Genomic DNA, 18,134 nt, shown 5'->3' with positions numbered 1-18,134 from the left:
TTTTGATGCTGCCGAGAATCTCCTGTGCTTTGCTCACTGCACTGAGCATGAAAAGACTATGGTGTTTCAAAGGTAGGTAGGTCTCCCTGGCCCCAAGCTAAACGTTCCTCTAAGGACCACCATGCTCTAAAATATGAAATTAATTTTATTCTATTTAGTACATGCTGTGATGTGAACTGTACACCTGCCTAACCTCAGCTAATGTGAGCCATTCTCCCCTTTATGCTAAGACTACAGTTAGCACTAGATAGAACCATAGCATGTAATCTTTTCACCAAGCTTTCCAACCTCAACCTTCCCTCCTGAAGGGAAAATGGAGCCGAAAGACCCTTTTAAGAATGACCCTTTTTCCACACATAGCACTCTCTACCACTCCAAACTCTGCACCCTTCTTTCAGTTGCTGCCTTTTAATCTCACTAGCTGCTTTTTATCAGCTTTATTAATTTTCTTCCAACCCAAGAAATCCCTTAAGGAAAGTGTGAAGATAAAAAGAAGAAATTTTTACACAACTTCCCAAAGACAGTTTCTCCTGACAGATTTGTAGTGGCTTAGGCATATTTTCAGACAGGTACAGGTATATGTTACAGAAATTAATTATTTACTTCCATCCAGTTTTACAGATATGGGCATAGAAGAGAAAAAGGGAGATAAGTTAATCAGAAAGAGAAGAGCCAGTATATACAGCTTGTAAGATTCCTGGTAAGTTCCCACAGGCAATTCAAATTAATAATCATTAGACATGTTTTTCCACAACTAAAAATTTTCAAATTACAGGAAAAGCATCAAATACTTGATAATTGTGTTCACAATAATTTTCAGAGCTGGGCTGAACTTCTGGTTCAAGACAGAGGTGGAGCTAGTATTGGATCTAGACATCAGCATGCACATTCTTTTCATGATACTCACTGTGATAACAGAAAAAAAAAAGAATGGCAAGTTTGGCTGACCTCTACTTAGTGAAGAAAACAGAGATATTCTGATTTAGAACCTGACCTAGACTAAAACCTAGGTTAGGTTTGGAACTGTGTCTTCATACCAAAGCCCAGGACAGCTTAGCTTCTGAGATTCCAGCACGGTCATAAGGTGGTTTGCCAGCACCTGCACATACATGCTTTAGAACTTGTATTTTGGGGAGGCAAGTGTGTTTGTGACATGCTTGAAATCGGGACTGGTTATCTTTAACAACAGGTAGTTATTTCCATTAATGGGGAAATCTTGTGTCACCGCAAACAAACACTGAAGTTCTGACAATGCCCACCCTTCCCTCTTGGAAAAGTTCTAGAAAAACAAGTTACTTATACTCCATGCAGTACGTAATATTAGTCCACTGGGAGGGGCTGCTTTAGAGAGGAAAGTAAATTGCAAAGTAAATGCACTATATAGAGAGGAAAGACTACTCAGCTTTCAAATACTGTTTTGGGGGTTTGTTTTGTTTTGCTGGTTTTTGGTTTTTTTTTTCCATTCTGGTTTGCATGCGGTTTCTGTTTCCTATGGATTTCCAAATGCAGCTTTTGGCCTGTGGATTCTACACCCCACATTGTGATCTTAGCCTCTCTTGTAAGCTACGGAAAACACAGGGTAAGTTTGGGAATTGGGTGGAAGCTTTCTGATGAAGCCCTTTAGTACATGTTCCCTGCAAAAAGTTTAAGATCTTTGAGCAAAAGCCAAAGCACGGTCCTGAATGAACTGCCAGAGTACTCCACTCACTGCCTTATGCAGAGCTGAGTTAGAGCATTAAAACCACATTGTTAGTCCACCCTGGAGTTTCAACTGGGCAGCCTTGTTTCCAGCTCGAAACACAAGCAGGACACATGCAGCTTTCCACTGTTGAATGAAAGTGGAGGCACAATAACCCATTTGCTAAAATCTTTTAGTGCACTGGTTTGTGCTAAGGGAGTTTTCCAGTTTATTTCTGAAATAAAAGTACATTTTTCCACCTGCAAGGTACCTGAGACAGCAGCACACCTACCTATACCAGGTGTACTTATCCTGGGAGAGCTGAGGCGTTACCCCCCCTCCCCCTTTAGCACTGGCCATGGAAACACTGGCTTCTGCAATACAGCCTTGGGCATGCGGCTCCACAGCCCCACTCCCCCCATTCACAGGGGCGATACCTGCCCCTGTATCACACATCATTTATGGAGTCAAACTCCTGAAAGTAAGGAGACAACTAACTGAGCTCTTCATCAGCCTCACACAGGCTGAACAGACATAAACACAGGTCAGGCAAATGTAATGAAGCGTTCTACAGCAAGAATGGGGCTTTCCCAAAGCTTCCTCCTTGAATTCCCCTCTCCTCCACTCACCGAGTAGCTCAGGGAAATTGCGTGCAATGCAGCTCAGCAGTAGGCTTGATTTTTTTTTGCAATAAAAATATGAAACTTCTCTCTCAAGCTGCTTATTTGCACGCAGGGAAGGAAAAGAAAGAGTTTAATTGCATCCCCCATCCCAAGACAGGAGCATCTGCTGCCAGACAGCAGCAGCAGGCCTGCCCTCTGCATTCACAGGTGTCAAAGTCTGTGCCAGAGCCATGCCTCCAGGGGGAACAGAAGCTTGGATTTTAAGATTAGCCTCATGAGCCTGGGAGCTGCCTGCACGCCTGAAAGATGTACTTTATTCCCAAGACAAACATTTTGAAATTTCATTTCCGATGTAATGACATACCAGCAGTATTTTCCTCAGTGATGGGTATGGCTCAGAACGGAGCAATGAAACACTGAAACAGCGTCCTGAAGTTAGCATTTACATCCCCCTAGCAACTAGCCCCCAAACCCTGGCAACACCTCTCCAATTAATTTCCTCTGCTATTTAACTTGTTAGAATTTAGTAGAAAAGCAAAGGATGCCTGCTTTTACTGTTGCTTTCTCAGTGGTTACGGCTTTCCAAACAGTCTCTTTCGTTTGGTCAGGGCTAGAGCTGAAACTTGGCTGAAAACACCAAGAGCAAGCTACTGAGGTCAAGAGAAAGAAATACGAAACTTAACAAGTGTTTGGAGCAGTCAGTACAGCTTGAGGAGGTGACAGGACTAAGCACTCGATAAAGATGAAACACAGCGAATAAAGTAGATGTCCCTACCACTGTTAACAAAATAGTTCTTTGATTCAAAATAGAACTATGGAGATTAGAAAGAGAAACATTTTTACTGAAATTGAGGGGTCTGGCATCTAGTTCCTGGTTAGAAAAAATAATTACCTTATAGGCTGATACAGCAATGGAGGATTTGCTTTTTATAATCATGTATTTGACTTGGATATTTCTTGAAAGAAAAAAATTCCCAGATTCGTAAACTAAGGCTCTCCAAGAGTTTTCATCCTAACTGTTAGCCATGGTGTATCGCAGAATCCAAGCCACTTAAGTTACACTTAGAAAAACCTAGAGATGACTGAATATATTGTCACACACCCCCCCCCCCACACACACACACCCCAGTTTAGTTATTTTTCCCTTGTGGAAAATGGACAAAATCCTAATCCTCCCAGTGAGGATGGTGAAGCTATAGTGGCTGTAAAGGCTGTATTTGCTTCGTTGTCTGTGAGACACGGGTGAGAATCTGTCAGAGATGGTGGTGGGAAAATGCCAGACCCTGAAGAACGGAGAGCATGTCCTCCCTGAGGCTAAAGCTAATTCAGGCGCGTCGGCACCAACTATACAGAGACGGGCCGTAGCTTATTATTGGAACACCAGACTTTAAAAGTATTTCTTTCCATCTTCCTAGTCGTAAATGTCGTCTTAGGACGCTGTTCTGAGCACAGGCCGCACCCACAGCACAAACCCCCTGACTGGGGGCGGCGGGGCCCGGCGGGAAACGGCCCCCGGGCGCTGGGGCTGCGCCGCCGCCGGCCGCCAGAGGGCGCGCTCCAGCGCCCGCCGGCCAGCGCCCGCCAAGATGGCGGCCTGCAGGGCGGCGGGGGCCGCGGGCGGGGGCCGCGAGCGGCGGCGGCCGCCGGTGCCGGCGGGGCGGGCGGTGCTGGCGGCCGCGCTGGCGGCGCTCGGCTGGCTGCAGGCGGTGCGCGGCGCCGGGTGAGTGTCCGCGCGGGTGCCCGGGGCGGTGCCAGCCCTGCCGTGCCGGGCGGGCGGCACGGGAGGGCGCCGGGGGTCCCTTAGCGGCCCGTAGCGCCGCTCCGTTCCTGGCGCTCAGTCTGGGCGCCGCTGAGCCGGTGCCCCGAGGTCGCCTTGGTGGTGCGGGTGCGAAGCGGGACAGCCCCCCTTACAGCCGGGGTGGGTTACAGCGGTGCCGGAGCCTCCCCGGGGCCGGGGGAGAAGCGGGGCCCGGGGTGTCGGTGAGGCCTGCCCCGCCCGCCGCCCCGAGCGGAGCAGCTCTTGCCCCACCGCGCAGGGTTGCAGGCGCACTCTGCCAGGGCAGCCTTGGGGCAACCGCATCTTCTCACTGCAGGACCCCCCCGGGCGACCCTCTGCTGCAGCCGTATTTCCCCTCCCGGCACGGCTCTCGGCACCACCACCGGCACGTCAGAGACTGTCAGCCCGTCAAGTATGGCAACGTAACACACGAAGCTTGGCCCAGCGACAACAGGACGGGCAGCCCAGTGGCTACCACCAGAACATTTGTTTCTTACATCCCCTCGGGGGGCAAGGACCACAGGGCAGTCTATGGCCACTTCACTTTTGTGAGGAACCCTCTGAGGACCTTCTCTGTGCTAGAGCCGGGCGGTGTGGGAGGCTGCCAGGCTAACCGCAGGGCCCCTGTGGAAGAGACCGCAAAGCTCGGGAAGTGTCTGGTGGCCCAGAACGGTGGGTACTTCGACATGGGAACTGGAGAGTGCCTTGGAAATGTTGTGAGCAATGGAAAGCTGGTGAGAAACTCTGGAGGCCTGCAAAATGCTCAGTTCGGCATCCGGAAGGATGGCACCATGGTGTTTGGGTAAGAACTTGGGGGATGTTTGGAGGGCACGCTCTCTTCCCTGAATGCCAGTAGGAATCACTGAGGCAGGAAGCACTGCCCAGGCACTGCCTCCTTGGCCTCTCCCAGTTACAGCATGAGGATGCTTTGAACACTTAAATTAGGGCTGTCCTACCTGTACCCCATTGAGCTATCTCTGGCCATTGGCTTTTTTTCCTAGGATGAAGACAAGCTGGATAAATTACTCTGATGATCTCTAGCTGCTTAGGTTCCTGTGTCTCCTCTCCCAACATGCAGCAGGTACACTTGATTATGGTAGAAGAACAAGAGGTTTCTGTCCTCCCCACAGATGAGAGGCAGAGTGGACTGCATAACTGCTCTGGCTACAGCACAGAAATGTTGGGTTGGAAGGGACCTCCGGAGGTGCCTCATCCAGCACCCTGCTCAGCACAAGTTAGCTGGAGCAAGTTGCTCAGGGCCATGTCCAGTTGGATTTTGAACATCTCCAAGGATGGAGACTCCACAACCTCTGTGGGCAAACCTGTTCCTGTGATTGACCACCCTTTACGGTAAAAAAAAAAAAAAAAAAGCTACTTAAGTGGAAATCCAGGTGTCTCCTGGATTGCCTGTGCTCTGCTGTGTTGCCCTTTCAGCAGATAGTTAAAGTCCCCCATGAGTGCCAGGGCCTGTGAACATGAGGCTTTTTCCAGTTTTCTGAAAAGGTCTTATCTACTATTTACTGACCAGGCAGTCTGTGGCAGACACCCACCATGATGTCACCCATGTTGATCTGCCAGAGCTCTAATCCTAACCCGTAAACCCTCAGCTATTTTGTGGTCAGTGCCTAGGCAAAGTTCCAGGCGTTCCCAGTGCTCTCTCACATAAAGGGCAACTGCTCCCCGCTTCTCCTACCACGCTCCCTGGGTACAGGCTCTTCCTAAAGAGCCTGTATCCATCCATTGCAGCACTCCAGTCACATGCACTATCCTGCCGTGTCTGGATGATCCCAGTGAGGTTGTAGCCCTGCAGCTGCACAGACCTCTGATTCCTCCTGTTTGTGCCTATACTGCTTGCATTACTGTGCAACTTCACATAGGCACCCACTCTGATTTTCTAGAATGAGTGTGAGACCTTCCCCATAAGTCCTCTCACCATTTCCTTATTTGTGTGCATATGGTTGAGATCCGCTTTTGTTTATACTTTGCTGTTTCAAGTTCTTATGCCCATGTCACCCTGCAACCTTCACTTCCCAGTCTGGTCTACCACTTCCTCACTTGACTGTGGGTGATCATCTCCCTCCTGTGTAAAGCTCCTCCCTAGTGTGAAGCTCTCCTCAACAGATCACCTATTTACAGAAGTTACTTTTGCCTCACTTGGTCAGGTCCTTATTCCTCAGAGAGGGTTCTGTCCTTGTAAAAGACATATTCCTATTGTCAACACCAGCTGTGCTACTGCATATTGACCCACAGAATCCATCCACTGCTTCTCAAGCCCTTCCTCCTCACCAGCAGGATTGAGGAGAGGACCACCTGGACCACCCTTGGCTATCACCCCCAGAGCCATGCACTCATTCTTGATACAATCCTGGTTTCCCCTGGCAGTGCTGTTGTTGCCTGTGTGGAAGAGCAGCAGGGGGTAATAGTCTTGGGGCTGGAGAAGCCTCAGCAGTCTCCCCACACCATCCTAGATCTGAGCTCTCAGCACACCTCCCTAGACAGGTTAGCAGGTGAGGGCTCTGTCCCCTGCAGCAGGGAGCTTCCCCCCATCACTCACCCACCTCTTCTGGTGCTGCTGTGGGGTTCAGGCTCAGCTAACACAGACACATCATTTCACAGAGCTCCCAGCCCCTTGCCTGCTGCCAGGGCACTGAACCTGGTTGGAGGAAGAGCTCCCTCCTGGTGCCAGAGCTCATGGAGTTCCAGCTTTCATCATCACAGGATTTACCACCCCAGTAAGCAGATCCTGGGTGCTCCTGGGCATTGTGGGGTTCAGGGTTTTGCTTCTGCAGGCTATTAGGGAAGATCTGTCTATCTCTTTCTTGTCATTCCTGCTGCTGTGCAGTATGCAGACCTCCTGTAGCTCCTTGTCTTGGCAGCATAGCTCCTCAGCTGGCACACACTAGGACACTGTTTCCCTTGGCCCCAGCTTCAAGTAAGAGGCACCAGGTATCCCCACAGCCTGAGTGCTGGAGCGCTGCCTTCACCCTCCACTACTCTGGCTGAATTGAGGTGTCTGTTGTGTTGGGGGTGGTTATAGAAGTCAGTGCTGGAGGCTGTTCCCTGTGGTGTGTCACACAGCTGACCACAGACACTGCTCTCTGTAGAGTTTCCAGCTCCCCACTGCACAAGCCACAGCATCTCTTGGCTGCTGGGAGCTGTGGTCTCGGCCTGGCAGTTACATAGGCCTCTTCCTGACACCAGGTGAAAGGGTGTGTGATACTCCCTAATCAGCTGGAGACAAAAGCTCAAAGCACCCTTCAGTGAGGAATAGCTGACAGAGGGACTGTCAGTGCTTGCTGGAAGTAAAGGCCCCTGGTAGCTACCCTTCCCCAGCAGCAGGCACCCTAAAGTCCTAGGAGGGTTCCCAGAGGTCCTTCTGATGGTCTCAGAAGATTGAGAAGCAGTCTGGAAGCTGCTGCGTTCTCCACCCTTCTGTTAGCCCACTCCCACAGCCTGCAGACCTCAGCAAGGGTCCCTGCAAAGCCAAACTGACTGTACCAAGCCGGGGCTTTAGTGTTCAGGCATTCTCTGATAGCCCTGAGAACCATGGCCTTAATTTCTGTGGTGGAGGGGCTGGCAGAGTTGGTGACCTGTCTGCTTTAGTGAGGGGGCTTCTGCCAAGGGGACCATCAGCAACTGCAAGGTCACTGTTGAGTACTTAATCTCAGCTCTGCCCTGCTTCTTTCCTGCTCTGGCAGGATTTCCCGTGTTAAATACAGTCATGGCACTGTGTGAGTAGTTGTCTGCTTGGTGTCTTTGCGGTTTCCAAAACATGAGACTAGAAATAGTTTTGTTCTAAATAATTTGGTCTGTCAGGGCAGTAATTTGCACTTGACCCTTTCACACCATATCATGATCAGCAGGATGGTGCACCAGGGCACATTGTTAGGCCCCACCTAGCAAAGATGCTGCCTCTACCACCTAGACTGGCAGTGGTTAATTGCAGGCTTTAAGAGCTGACAGTTGATTAATCCATGCTCAAGCTGTTGTGCAATATGATCCGTTTTCAGCTGTGTTCATTTTGTCTTTGAGTCCCCTTCCCATGGGTAAAGGGATTTCTTTTTGCCTGTTTTCCATTCAGGTATTTTCAATGACACTTTTCTACAAAGCATGAAGCTTTGTTTGGCTGCAATCATGGATACTAGAAAACTAAAAGTTGAGCATCCAGCTCCCACAAGACATGTCTGGAGCATGCAGAGCAAGCAGTTTTAAACCAGAAACCACTGGCAGAGTTTACAGCGAAAACACAGCTGTTCATCCCCAACCTTTGCTGCTGTCCTCTCCTGTCAGTTGCAAACGTCACCTAGCATCAGGTTCTGATAAGGCAGATGTTACTCAGCACCTTAAATCTCGAGAGAAGAATATCCCTTGGGAAGCACCCCACAACAGTGACACACGACGCCCCATCATGGAATGGTTGTTGAACAGTCCTTTTACTGTCTGACTGTTCAGTGGAAGGTTTTGCTGTCTGGAAGAGTAGAGGAAGCTCTTTCCCAGACGGAGGGGAGCAGGTAGCATCCAGCAGTGTCTTCCCCTCAGTGCAGCTGTAGGCAGACTGGATGCTGTTGCTGAAAACTCTCAAAAGCTGTTTAGTATCACTGTTCTGCAGAATGGAAGCTGACAGGCAGCAAGATGTTACAGCTGCTTCCACAGATCCCTGAGTATTTGGCAATGTCTCTGCCCTCATGTTCTGCCGTTTGCTTTCTCCCCTTATTATCGTGGCTCAGGTCCACTGGCCACATGGTTGGCAGGAGTTGTTTCATGCACAGTGGCCTGGGACCATCATTAGCAGTGGTTTTGTGCAGAATAGCAGAGAACAGGGTCCAGTCTGGCTGCTGAAATAATGTTTTGCACTGCTTGGCCTCTAGTTTTGGATGTATCTAGCCTTCATTCAGCCACCTTCTCCCCTTCTCCCTGCTTCTGGAGCCTGCTGGCAGCAGAAGAGGCTTTTACATGACACTGCTGTGACTGGGTAACCCTTCCTGCTCTCTCTTTCCTAGTTACCTGTCTGAGGAAGATGTCTTGGATCAAGCAAACCCGTTTGTACAGCTTGTGAGTGGGGTAGTTTGGCTCCTAAGAGATGGAGAAGTGTACGTCAGTCAGAGTCAAATGGCTGAGTGTGGTGAAATTCAAACCACAGGTAAATATGTTAAAGCCTAGCTTCAGCCTGGGTGTAGATTATCCTTCTGATGGGGCTGTTGCAAGGAAGGGATAGCAGTGGAAACTATGTTGTCTAGTTGCACTTTGCTACTCACTTAAGAAGTCCATATTTCTTCTGTGCTACTTTACCCCGAGTCTGCGGCAAGTGCAGTACAAGAAATAGGCTTCCTGCAAGATGAGGCTGCACTCGCCTGTTCAGGGTTGTTGAATAGAATTTGCTGAGGACTGTAAATAGTGGTGGCATGATTGGCATTAATACTTGTCCAGAGAAACTCAAAGCAGATGCCTCTTACAGGAGTTTAAAACTGAGTGCTTGTGAATCCCCTTCTTTGTCCCTGTGCCAGACAAAAACTTAACAAGAGTGCTTCTGGAAATGTTATTCCTAGATGGACTTGGATGAACAAGAGGTACCTGGGCTCTGTTCTCATTGTGTTTCAATTTAGATTAGCTCCTTGCTGGGCACTGTTTTGCAGGCAGATGTGTGTAAACAGCCAGTTCTGTCACCCATCTGGTGTGTGAATTATTCCCTCTGCTGCACAGGAACCTTCAACAAGTTCATCAATGTGATATCAGCCAGGACTGCGGTTGGACACGACAGTCAGGGGCAGCTGGTCTTGGTTCATGTGGACGGACAGACAGAATCCAGAGGGTAAGGCCAGGGTTGTGGCAAGGTCTTGGGGCAGGTGCGAGATCGGTCTTTAAATTCTGTCACTGGAACTGGAGGGACTCTGCAGCTGCCAGGAATACGTTTTAAGGCAGAGACTCACAGAGCTGAAGAGGTCAGCTGAAGACACTGTTGTTTGGTGTCTTTCTGGCAGAGCCAGAAGAGGCTAATGCAGCCTTCGGGCAGTGAGTCAGCATACCTGGGATAGGAGAACTTCCCCCCTTCCACTGAGGAGAGGGACCAAGCTTCTAGTATAGCAGTTTCATTGGAGTCGGATAGCATGAATGAGCAGCGAACAACTGTTTGCTTTTGCAGGGTCAACCTCTGGGAAATGGCTGAATTTCTGAAGCAGCAGGGACTCATCAATGCTATCAACCTGGATGGTGGAGGGTCTGCAACACTTGTCTTAAATGGGACTCTTGCAAGCTACCCATCTGAGCACTGGTAGGTGCTGGCTGCACATGCCAAGGGCTGTACAAGCAACCACGCAGCTTCTGTTAGCATGCAGAGCTCAGTCCTACCCCTCTGCTCTGCAAGGGAGTCAGTCTGCATTGCTGGAAGATCACAATGTGAAGGCAAGTGACAGGTTTTCAGGGAGGGAGTGACTCTAAAATTTAAAGCGATTTAGTGACTACATATTTTTTCCACTTAGTCATCTGGGATTAAAGTTTAGCTGTTTTCAGACATGCAGCAAAGCTGTTCGACATGACTGAGTGGCCTGATGTGGGAATCGGATAAGGAAACAGCTCTTGGACCGGGAGATTCAGAGCTGCGCATTCACAGGAATTAGCAGAGCTCTGTCAACAGCTTATTATTATGGAAGAGAAACACTGACTTGGAGACCCTGCCCTGCCTCACATGAGAAGCTGAAAGAATATTTTACTTTAAATTTAGCTTTTTAGTCATTTCTGACTGTAAACATGAAGGGATTTAAAATTCAGTTTGCGGTCTGACAGTTGAAAGCTAAGCGTTGCTATAACTGCAATGACATCACTTATATCAAAGCAAATAATATTCAAGAAAAGGCGTGTTGAATGCCAAAGTTAGGGAAGCTAGGACTGCTTAAAGGGAGACTTTGCTTGCATGTTGCTTTCTGTAATTCCACGTTTGAAATTACTCCTATCCAGTAATAGTTAACGCTTAGTTAACATTGACTCACATCTAGTTTTATGTTTATATTTTCCCATTATTAATGTTCTTGTTTGCCAGTGATAATCAGGATGAAAATGTGGATTATATCAACTGGTTTCATGTAGGGCTGGCAGCAGCACAATGCTTGCATGCCTTATGGGACCTGTCTTCTGTCCCCAGCTCCTTTGACAACATGTGGCGTTGCCCTCGGAGCATCTCGACCATCATGTGTATCCACGAGCCTGCCTGCAAGCCCGCAGACTGCAGCGGTCATGGGGACTGCGTGCAAGGGGAGTGCCACTGCACTGGGGACTTCTGGAGAGGCCCAGCCTGTGATGTCTTGGACTGTGGCCCTTCCAACTGCAGCCTGCATGGTGTCTGCACTGACTGTGAGTCACTGTGGTGCGCAGAGAAGGCCTCTAACATGGAGACGCCTGTGGGTAGCTCTAGGAGAAGCACAGACCTGGCCAGTGTATACATGGGGAATATCGCGTACCTGCCCATGAGGCACCACCATGGAGCCTCAGCGCATCACTGTGTGCAGTCCTGGCTGGTCCATGGAGCCTTTTCCCTCCCTGGTGTGAAGGAGTGTAGTTCACATGAACTGGCACCAGCAGTAGCCGCTTCCTTCACTGTAGAGAGCAGCAGTCTTTCGAGAGGCTTCCCAGCCCCGGGAGCCCAGCCTTTTAGGGCTGCAGGTGCTGATTGTCTGGCCAGCCCATGCCCTGACTCTGGAAGCCAGCTGGTGCTGTGTGCCTCAGCCCTTGTCTTACCTTCTGGATGTATGGAGCTGCTCTCCCCCTTCCCTCCAGCATCTGAATCAGCAGTAGAGGTGGTCAGAATACATTGCCTTTAGGAGACAGCAGCGGGGCTAGGCTGGGAGTCAGATCTGGAAGCTGGACCTGTAATAGTACTTGACTTCCTGCTCAGTGTCTGAGTTTTCCTTTCTGCCCCCTGGGGTTGTGCTCGTGGGGTGTTTGTAAATCTGCTGATGGGAAAGGCAGCGTATTACCCTGTATGACAAAGCAGCTGAGTTCTGCCCCCTCCCCTTATTGTTCCTTCTTGACTCTCCTGCTTCACGATTTTTACAAGTGAGCAATTGCAACTCTTCTGTAAAGTTGTTTTGAATCTAGGGACTCCATCATACATGACCTCTGGCTTCTGCTCTTCTGTGCCTGGTCAACCTTGTTTTCCTGTTTCTTTGCTACCTCCCTGATTGAACTCACAGCCAAGTTTGCACCAGTGAAGTGACTGGGCAGAGCTCAGTGGCTACAGATGTTGACCCAGAGTTAACCTCTCAAAACCCAATCAGCAGGAAGTTCTGCTGTGTTTGGCAGCTGTAGTGGGTGGGTATTTGAACCTAACCTGTGTGTGAGTTCAGGATTCCTTTTCTGTGGGTTCCTTGGCAGAGGCAGGGAAGGTTAAGAGGGCACCCCAAGAAGCAGAGGCTCCTAATTTTGAGTTCCTGCTGTTTCTGTGTCTTTCTCTGTTGTTGTTAATGCCTGTTTGTGTTTGCACAGCTGGATGCCTGTGTGATGCTGGCTGGATTGGCAGCAACTGCAGTGAAGGTAATGCTGACTTCTACTCCACTACTTCATAGCCACCAAGAGGATAATGTGAACCACTTCCTAACAGCTGGCTGCCTGCAGTGATGGGTGGCTCCCCAAGAGGGAGCAGTGAAGGGAAAGGCTACACAGCGTGCCTTCTTTTTGTGAGCATGAGTTTAATTGCAGCCTGAGTATCTTAAGATTGGCTTGGTGCGAAGCATTTTAAGCCCTTGCTCCTTGTTGAAGGCACAGACTCAGCTTCTGTTCTCTGAGCAGCCATCAGCACCCTGTGCCAGCGACTACTCTGTGGGTATAAACATGGGGTGGGATTGCTGCCTTTGTAATGAGGGCCCTGATGGGATCTCTGCTTGTCTCCTGTAGCTTGTGCTAGCGGTTTCTATGGGGATGCTTGCACCCAGAAATGCCAGTGCCAGAATGGTGGCTTGTGTGACCCCGTGCACGGAGCCTGTTCCTGCCCAGCTGGGTACTATGGCACCAGCTGTGAGCAAGGTAAGGGCTGCTCTGAATAACATCCTGGGCTGGGGAGAGGCTTTTGCATCACATCTGAGCCACACAAAGCAAGTGTGAGGTCTAGCCAGGTAGGCTCAGGCCTGAACTTCACAGGTGGAGCATAACCTGCCAGCTCCTAGCTCTTAAGGGCTTGCCTGCCCTACCTGAATTGGCTAAAAAGAAAAGAAGGGAGCAGAGAGGAAAGAGGAGTTTTCTTCATCATTAGAAAATTGTGGATGCCTATTTAGTCTGTGCCCCAAAGAACCGTGTGGCTTTCCCAAGCTCGTGAGTGTAGAACATCAATGCTTGAACATCCTTGACCTGAGGGTGTTGCACCAGGCTCTGCCTGTAGCCTGGGCTTCAGGTGATCCAAGTCAGTGGGTGTGAAATGCTCCAAAGGGCCATTGTGGCTTACAACCTTTGAACTCGGGCTGTGCAGGCGCTAGTGCTAGCAGAGCAAGCAACATTCTCAATTGTGTAACCACTCCAGCTTTTCTGAAATGCTCACAGACCCCGTGTTTCTGACTGAATAGCCTGCTCTGGTAACAGGACAAGTTAATTGCAGCGTGGGTGTAAACTTCTTACGTGCATGGTTATGCTAGCGCTGCTTTGTTCCCAGTCAGTCTGATCCCTGTTTTACAAAATCTCCTTGAAGTAAACAAAATAACAGCAGTTAACTCACAGTTTGGTGCTTTCGGGCTGCTGGAGGAAGCAGGGTGGGAATGCAGAACAGCTTTGTCAGGCTGCAGGAAACTTGGGGCCCCGACTGCTCAGCACAGCCAAAGAGCCCACTGGATGCTTGTACTCAAACATGAGTACTTGCTTCCCTTTAGGAACCAGCTGCTGATGCCCCCCTCCACCTTTGCTTCTGAGCCAAACAGCAGGGCCGTAGCTCAGATAAGGCGGGGAGAAAATCACATGGGAAGCAACAAGGCCAGGGACTGCTGTGGTGACAGAAGCAACACGAATACCTCGGTCAGCTGTAGGTGAGGTTTGAGCCTCTCCTAAAGCTTTGAGTGTGCCCATCCTTCCTGGCACTGAGCTGGTGCAGTTGGGGAAACAGGCACAGTTGAGCTGGGGGCAGGGGGAGCTGCAGTGATTGACTGGATGTTTTCTAAGCATGTGGAGCTTTGACAATGACTGACTTCTTTGTATTCCCTAGAGTGTCCCATGGGCTGGTATGGGCCAAACTGCCAGAAACCATGTGCATGTGAACACATGTGTCCCTGCAACCGGGAGACAGGCAGCTGCAACATCACCTATGAATTGGCAGTACAGGACCAGTTAAACAAAGGTACCTCCAGTTACAGTGGTTGTGTTTAAAAAAAAAAAAAAGTTGGAAGAGCTGTTTTGGTGCATAATGTTCTGTTTGCTTAAGTCATCAGCTGTCTGGCTGTCATCTTACTTAAGCTTACGCTTTTTCAGTGGAATTTTACACCCTCCCCCCAACACTGCCTTTCTCCTATCTATTCTTTGTTTTCCAGCTGGGCGGTGTTTGGCTTCCCAGAATAAGGGAAGGAGCAATGAAAAATTCTCTCTGTCAGAGTAAGTGTGTAATACTCATCATCTATATATATACACACACACGTACAGCAAGGCCATGCCATCAATTCTTCATTGATGGAGTTGTTCACACCACCTCCTGAGGGCCAGGGCAGCGTGTCAGTGAAGCTTAGAGACCTGCTGCTTCATTGCCCAAAGCATCTGTGTTCTGACTTATTTATATCACCTACAGCCCTCATGATGGGAAAGATAAGGATAGGGAAGGCAAGGTGATAAAAACCTAATCATAAGACAGGTGCTGAGCTGAAGCCCCCCTGTCACTAACAGTTTGTGCTCTGAGCCTAGCACTCTGCAGCTTAGAGTTAAACAAGAGCCACCTTTCCTCTCTCACTGGTGTACATGCAACAAATGGACAAGGACAGTGCCAACACTAGAGCACAGCTTCTGTAGTATTGGTGAAGCTACAGTTGCTCTGCAGGCACAGCTGATCACTTTCTAACTGAGTGGAAAGCTAAAAACATCTGTTTGCTCTGGCTGCCACAGCAGCCCTTCAGAGGCTTTCACAGAGCATGTTCTCACCTGCCTGAGAGCAGAACCACAAGCTTCTGATGACAGAGAAGGGAGTACAAAGCTTGAGAAGTCATTTGCACACTGGGAACATGTGAAAGCAGGTCAAGAGATGTTGCTTATGCAGATTTTTCTTCTGTCTGACAGAAAAACCTGGATCTCCATGACCTCTGTCTTGGCTCTGCTTCTCACAGTTAGTGCCATGGGAAATGTAGGCCTTTTTCTCAAGGTCAGGTTGGAGAGGCACCATGGGAGTGGTGACTACCTCTACCACCCTCTGAGTAAGGTGAATGGGGAAGCCAGTCATACCTCCACATCTGCTGCCGCCGAGACAGAAGATACTCAGGACCAAAGTCTGGCACTCCTTTAGAGTCCCAGATTAGAAGAGATGAGGTATTTTACTCTGGACCTTGTACTGCGCCACTCAGCACTGACTGTTACAGAGGCCATTCACACCTAGAGTGTAACATACCTCAGTCCAAACAACTCCCTTGTTTCTGGCCCAGCCCTGCTGAGAACATGGCTAGCTTCCCTCCCTTCCTCTGCTGCTCTGGCTGGAGCAAACAAAACTGCATAATTAGTTGCCATAGGAGGATGCAGGGCACAAGCCGTGGCACCAGCTTCCACACACACAGGTGGATAAGGGAATTCCACTGCTGCAGCAGGAAAGGAAATCAGCTGGTTCCATCCAATACTCGAGGGAAACAGGTGAGGAATGCAAGCCATAGGCACTTCAGAAAGGTCCCTTTGCACCTGAGCAGTTTTAAGTGTTTTTAAGATGCAAGATAAATTGCCTGTAGCATAAAGCTAGGCTTAAGGAAGCTGGCTTAAAGACGTTGTAGCCTATAACTGTCTGCCCTCCCCTGGCAGGCTCAGACTTTTATCATAAAACTGAAAAAAGCTGTTTTAGAATGTTGAAACAGGTGCAGCACACAATGAAACCACAACATTCCTCCTTCTGGCCACAGTGGTAGGCTCCAAGGCTGACACACAGGGTTGTGGCTTTCTTGCACCTGACTTTCTTCACCTGGCCCATGTTGACTGCAAGGCCAGAGTGTTTTCTTATTGAATCCTTAGTCCTAGGAGTAGTCTGCATTTTTGGTAGGTTCTGGCAGTACAACAACATAAAAAGCCTTGTCAGTTCAAAAATTTAATTCTTGCATTCTCTCACACCTCCCAGAAGCTGGCATGCTCTGCCCAGCTGCGTGGGCTGCCACTGAGGTGCCCTGCCACCAAGGTACCACAGCCTCACACTCTCCCACCTGGGGAAGGGAAGAGACAGCAGCAGCACAAAACAGAGCCATGGGACTGGGCTCACCCTACCCAAGCCTGATCAGCCTGTGCTGCCCTCAGCCAGCAGGACAGTCCATGCAGCAGCCCGCACTCAACACTGCTAGAACTGCCCTTCCCTCATCAGAGGGAATGACTACCAGCAGTGAGCTGGGACTATAATCAGTAAGTATTTCAAGGAAACCAAGATCCTGAACATCTCAGCTAGAAATCAGACATTTTACTAGAATACATCCTTGCACAATGCATTAAAAAAAAGGCACCCAAAAACCAAAAAACAATGTATTTGAGTTTGCTTCCATGTGAGGGAAAACTAGCCTTTAGTGTGCTACTTTAATGCTGCAAAGGAGATTTCAAAGCCTGCCTGAGCCTGAACATTAACATTTTTATGCACTGTTTTTATCTCTCCAAGTAAAGGATATGTAAATTTTGTGCCACTGTTGGAGTCAGATGAACCTGTAAACAGCAGATTCTATTTTTCTATTACAGAAGACTGTTTGAAACTTTAATAAAGTCTGTAGTAATAACTGTCTGAAACTCAAATTCTTAATACTCAGTTGCAGAAGGAAGACACAATCCTTTCCCAGTTAATCTCAGTTGGCCATTCAAACCCAGTGGGCCCTTTTTAAATAACCAACTACATTGCAGGATGATGTGTACCAGCCTATTCTGTGGTATGAAAATAAACAAAAAATGCTGGTTCTACAGGAAAAATTAAAGAACATTTTAGTAAAAAGTAGGAATGACTGAATACAAGCAAGACTTACCTCCATTTCTGTGAGTAAAGAGAGCAGCACACACACTTAAATTTTCAGAGTTTACTGTAATTTGAACAGTTGCAAACAGACATGTTCTTTAAAGATGCTTTATTTCCAACATACAGAAATGTACAGCTCCTACCAGAACCTACAAATACTGTAACTAAGTACATTTGTTGTCAAGTAACACATTACAAAGCACTCTGCATTTTGCTAGTGTGCTCTTCAAGAATATTTGGGTTTTTTTGGCTGAGAAAAATCAGGACTTCAATATATAAAAATGAAGACAGCTGCAAGGGAGAGAAAGTAAGTGCTTGCTAAAAAAAAATTAATGCCCATTTAATTAATATATGTAACTAATAGCTTGGAAATGGATGTTGATGTCATTAAAAGCCAATGCATGTCACATGATTCCAATTTAGCCTTCCAAGAGAGAAGAATCATCACAAACGTTGGAAGAGTATTAAAGCTAGTAGCATGCAGGAATCTTTGACAAATGCTTGTCAATTTCAGTCCTTAAGAGTCTAATAGCTCTGTTTCTTGCATTGTTTGGCTCACAGTTCAAACATTTCAGATATTAAAGAAGTGTGAGCTAGTAAAATGCATTTTGAAATAAGGGACTCCTCTGACTCTAGCATGGCTGGCCTTAGCTACTGCCTCAGTACATAGCAGCTTCACACCCAAGCTGAGTGGACAGTTGGGCTCACCACTTCCTACCGGGAATTCTGAGTTGCAGTAAGTGTTACAGATTTAAGATGCCTGGATTATGGCATTTTCAAAATATTTTGATGAATAAACAAAAGCAGGATTATAAATTTTTAAAGTTGTTTTTTTCCTGTTACTGAAAGGGAATTGATACAACCAAATGGGCCAGCCATAAGACTGCAGTCACTCCAAATTCCCTCACCACACAGCAATCAGGATTG

At 48.4% G+C, this 18,134-nt stretch overlaps 1 protein-coding gene across 1 annotated transcript; it reads left to right on the top strand.

Annotated features, from left to right (window-relative positions):
- Positions 1-3,887: 3,887 nt before the first annotated feature.
- Positions 3,888-15,547, top strand: NAGPA (N-acetylglucosamine-1-phosphodiester alpha-N-acetylglucosaminidase). Its single transcript, XM_009478076.2, has 11 exons — positions 3,888-4,021; positions 4,395-4,880; positions 9,079-9,218; positions 9,779-9,887; positions 10,218-10,346; positions 11,214-11,422; positions 12,554-12,601; positions 12,962-13,090; positions 14,253-14,384; positions 14,575-14,635; positions 15,308-15,547. Exons 1-11 carry the CDS (start codon positions 3,888-3,890, stop codon positions 15,528-15,530), a joined length of 1,800 nt encoding a protein of 599 aa, XP_009476351.2. The 3' UTR covers positions 15,531-15,547.
- The last annotated feature ends 2,587 nt before the right edge of the window (positions 15,548-18,134 follow it).

This window comes from Pelecanus crispus, chromosome 11 (assembly GCF_030463565.1).
Source record: "Pelecanus crispus isolate bPelCri1 chromosome 11, bPelCri1.pri, whole genome shotgun sequence".
In the NCBI taxonomy this organism is placed as follows: domain Eukaryota; kingdom Metazoa; phylum Chordata; class Aves; order Pelecaniformes; family Pelecanidae; genus Pelecanus; species Pelecanus crispus.
This window is presented reverse-complemented; position numbering and strand designations above follow the sequence as displayed.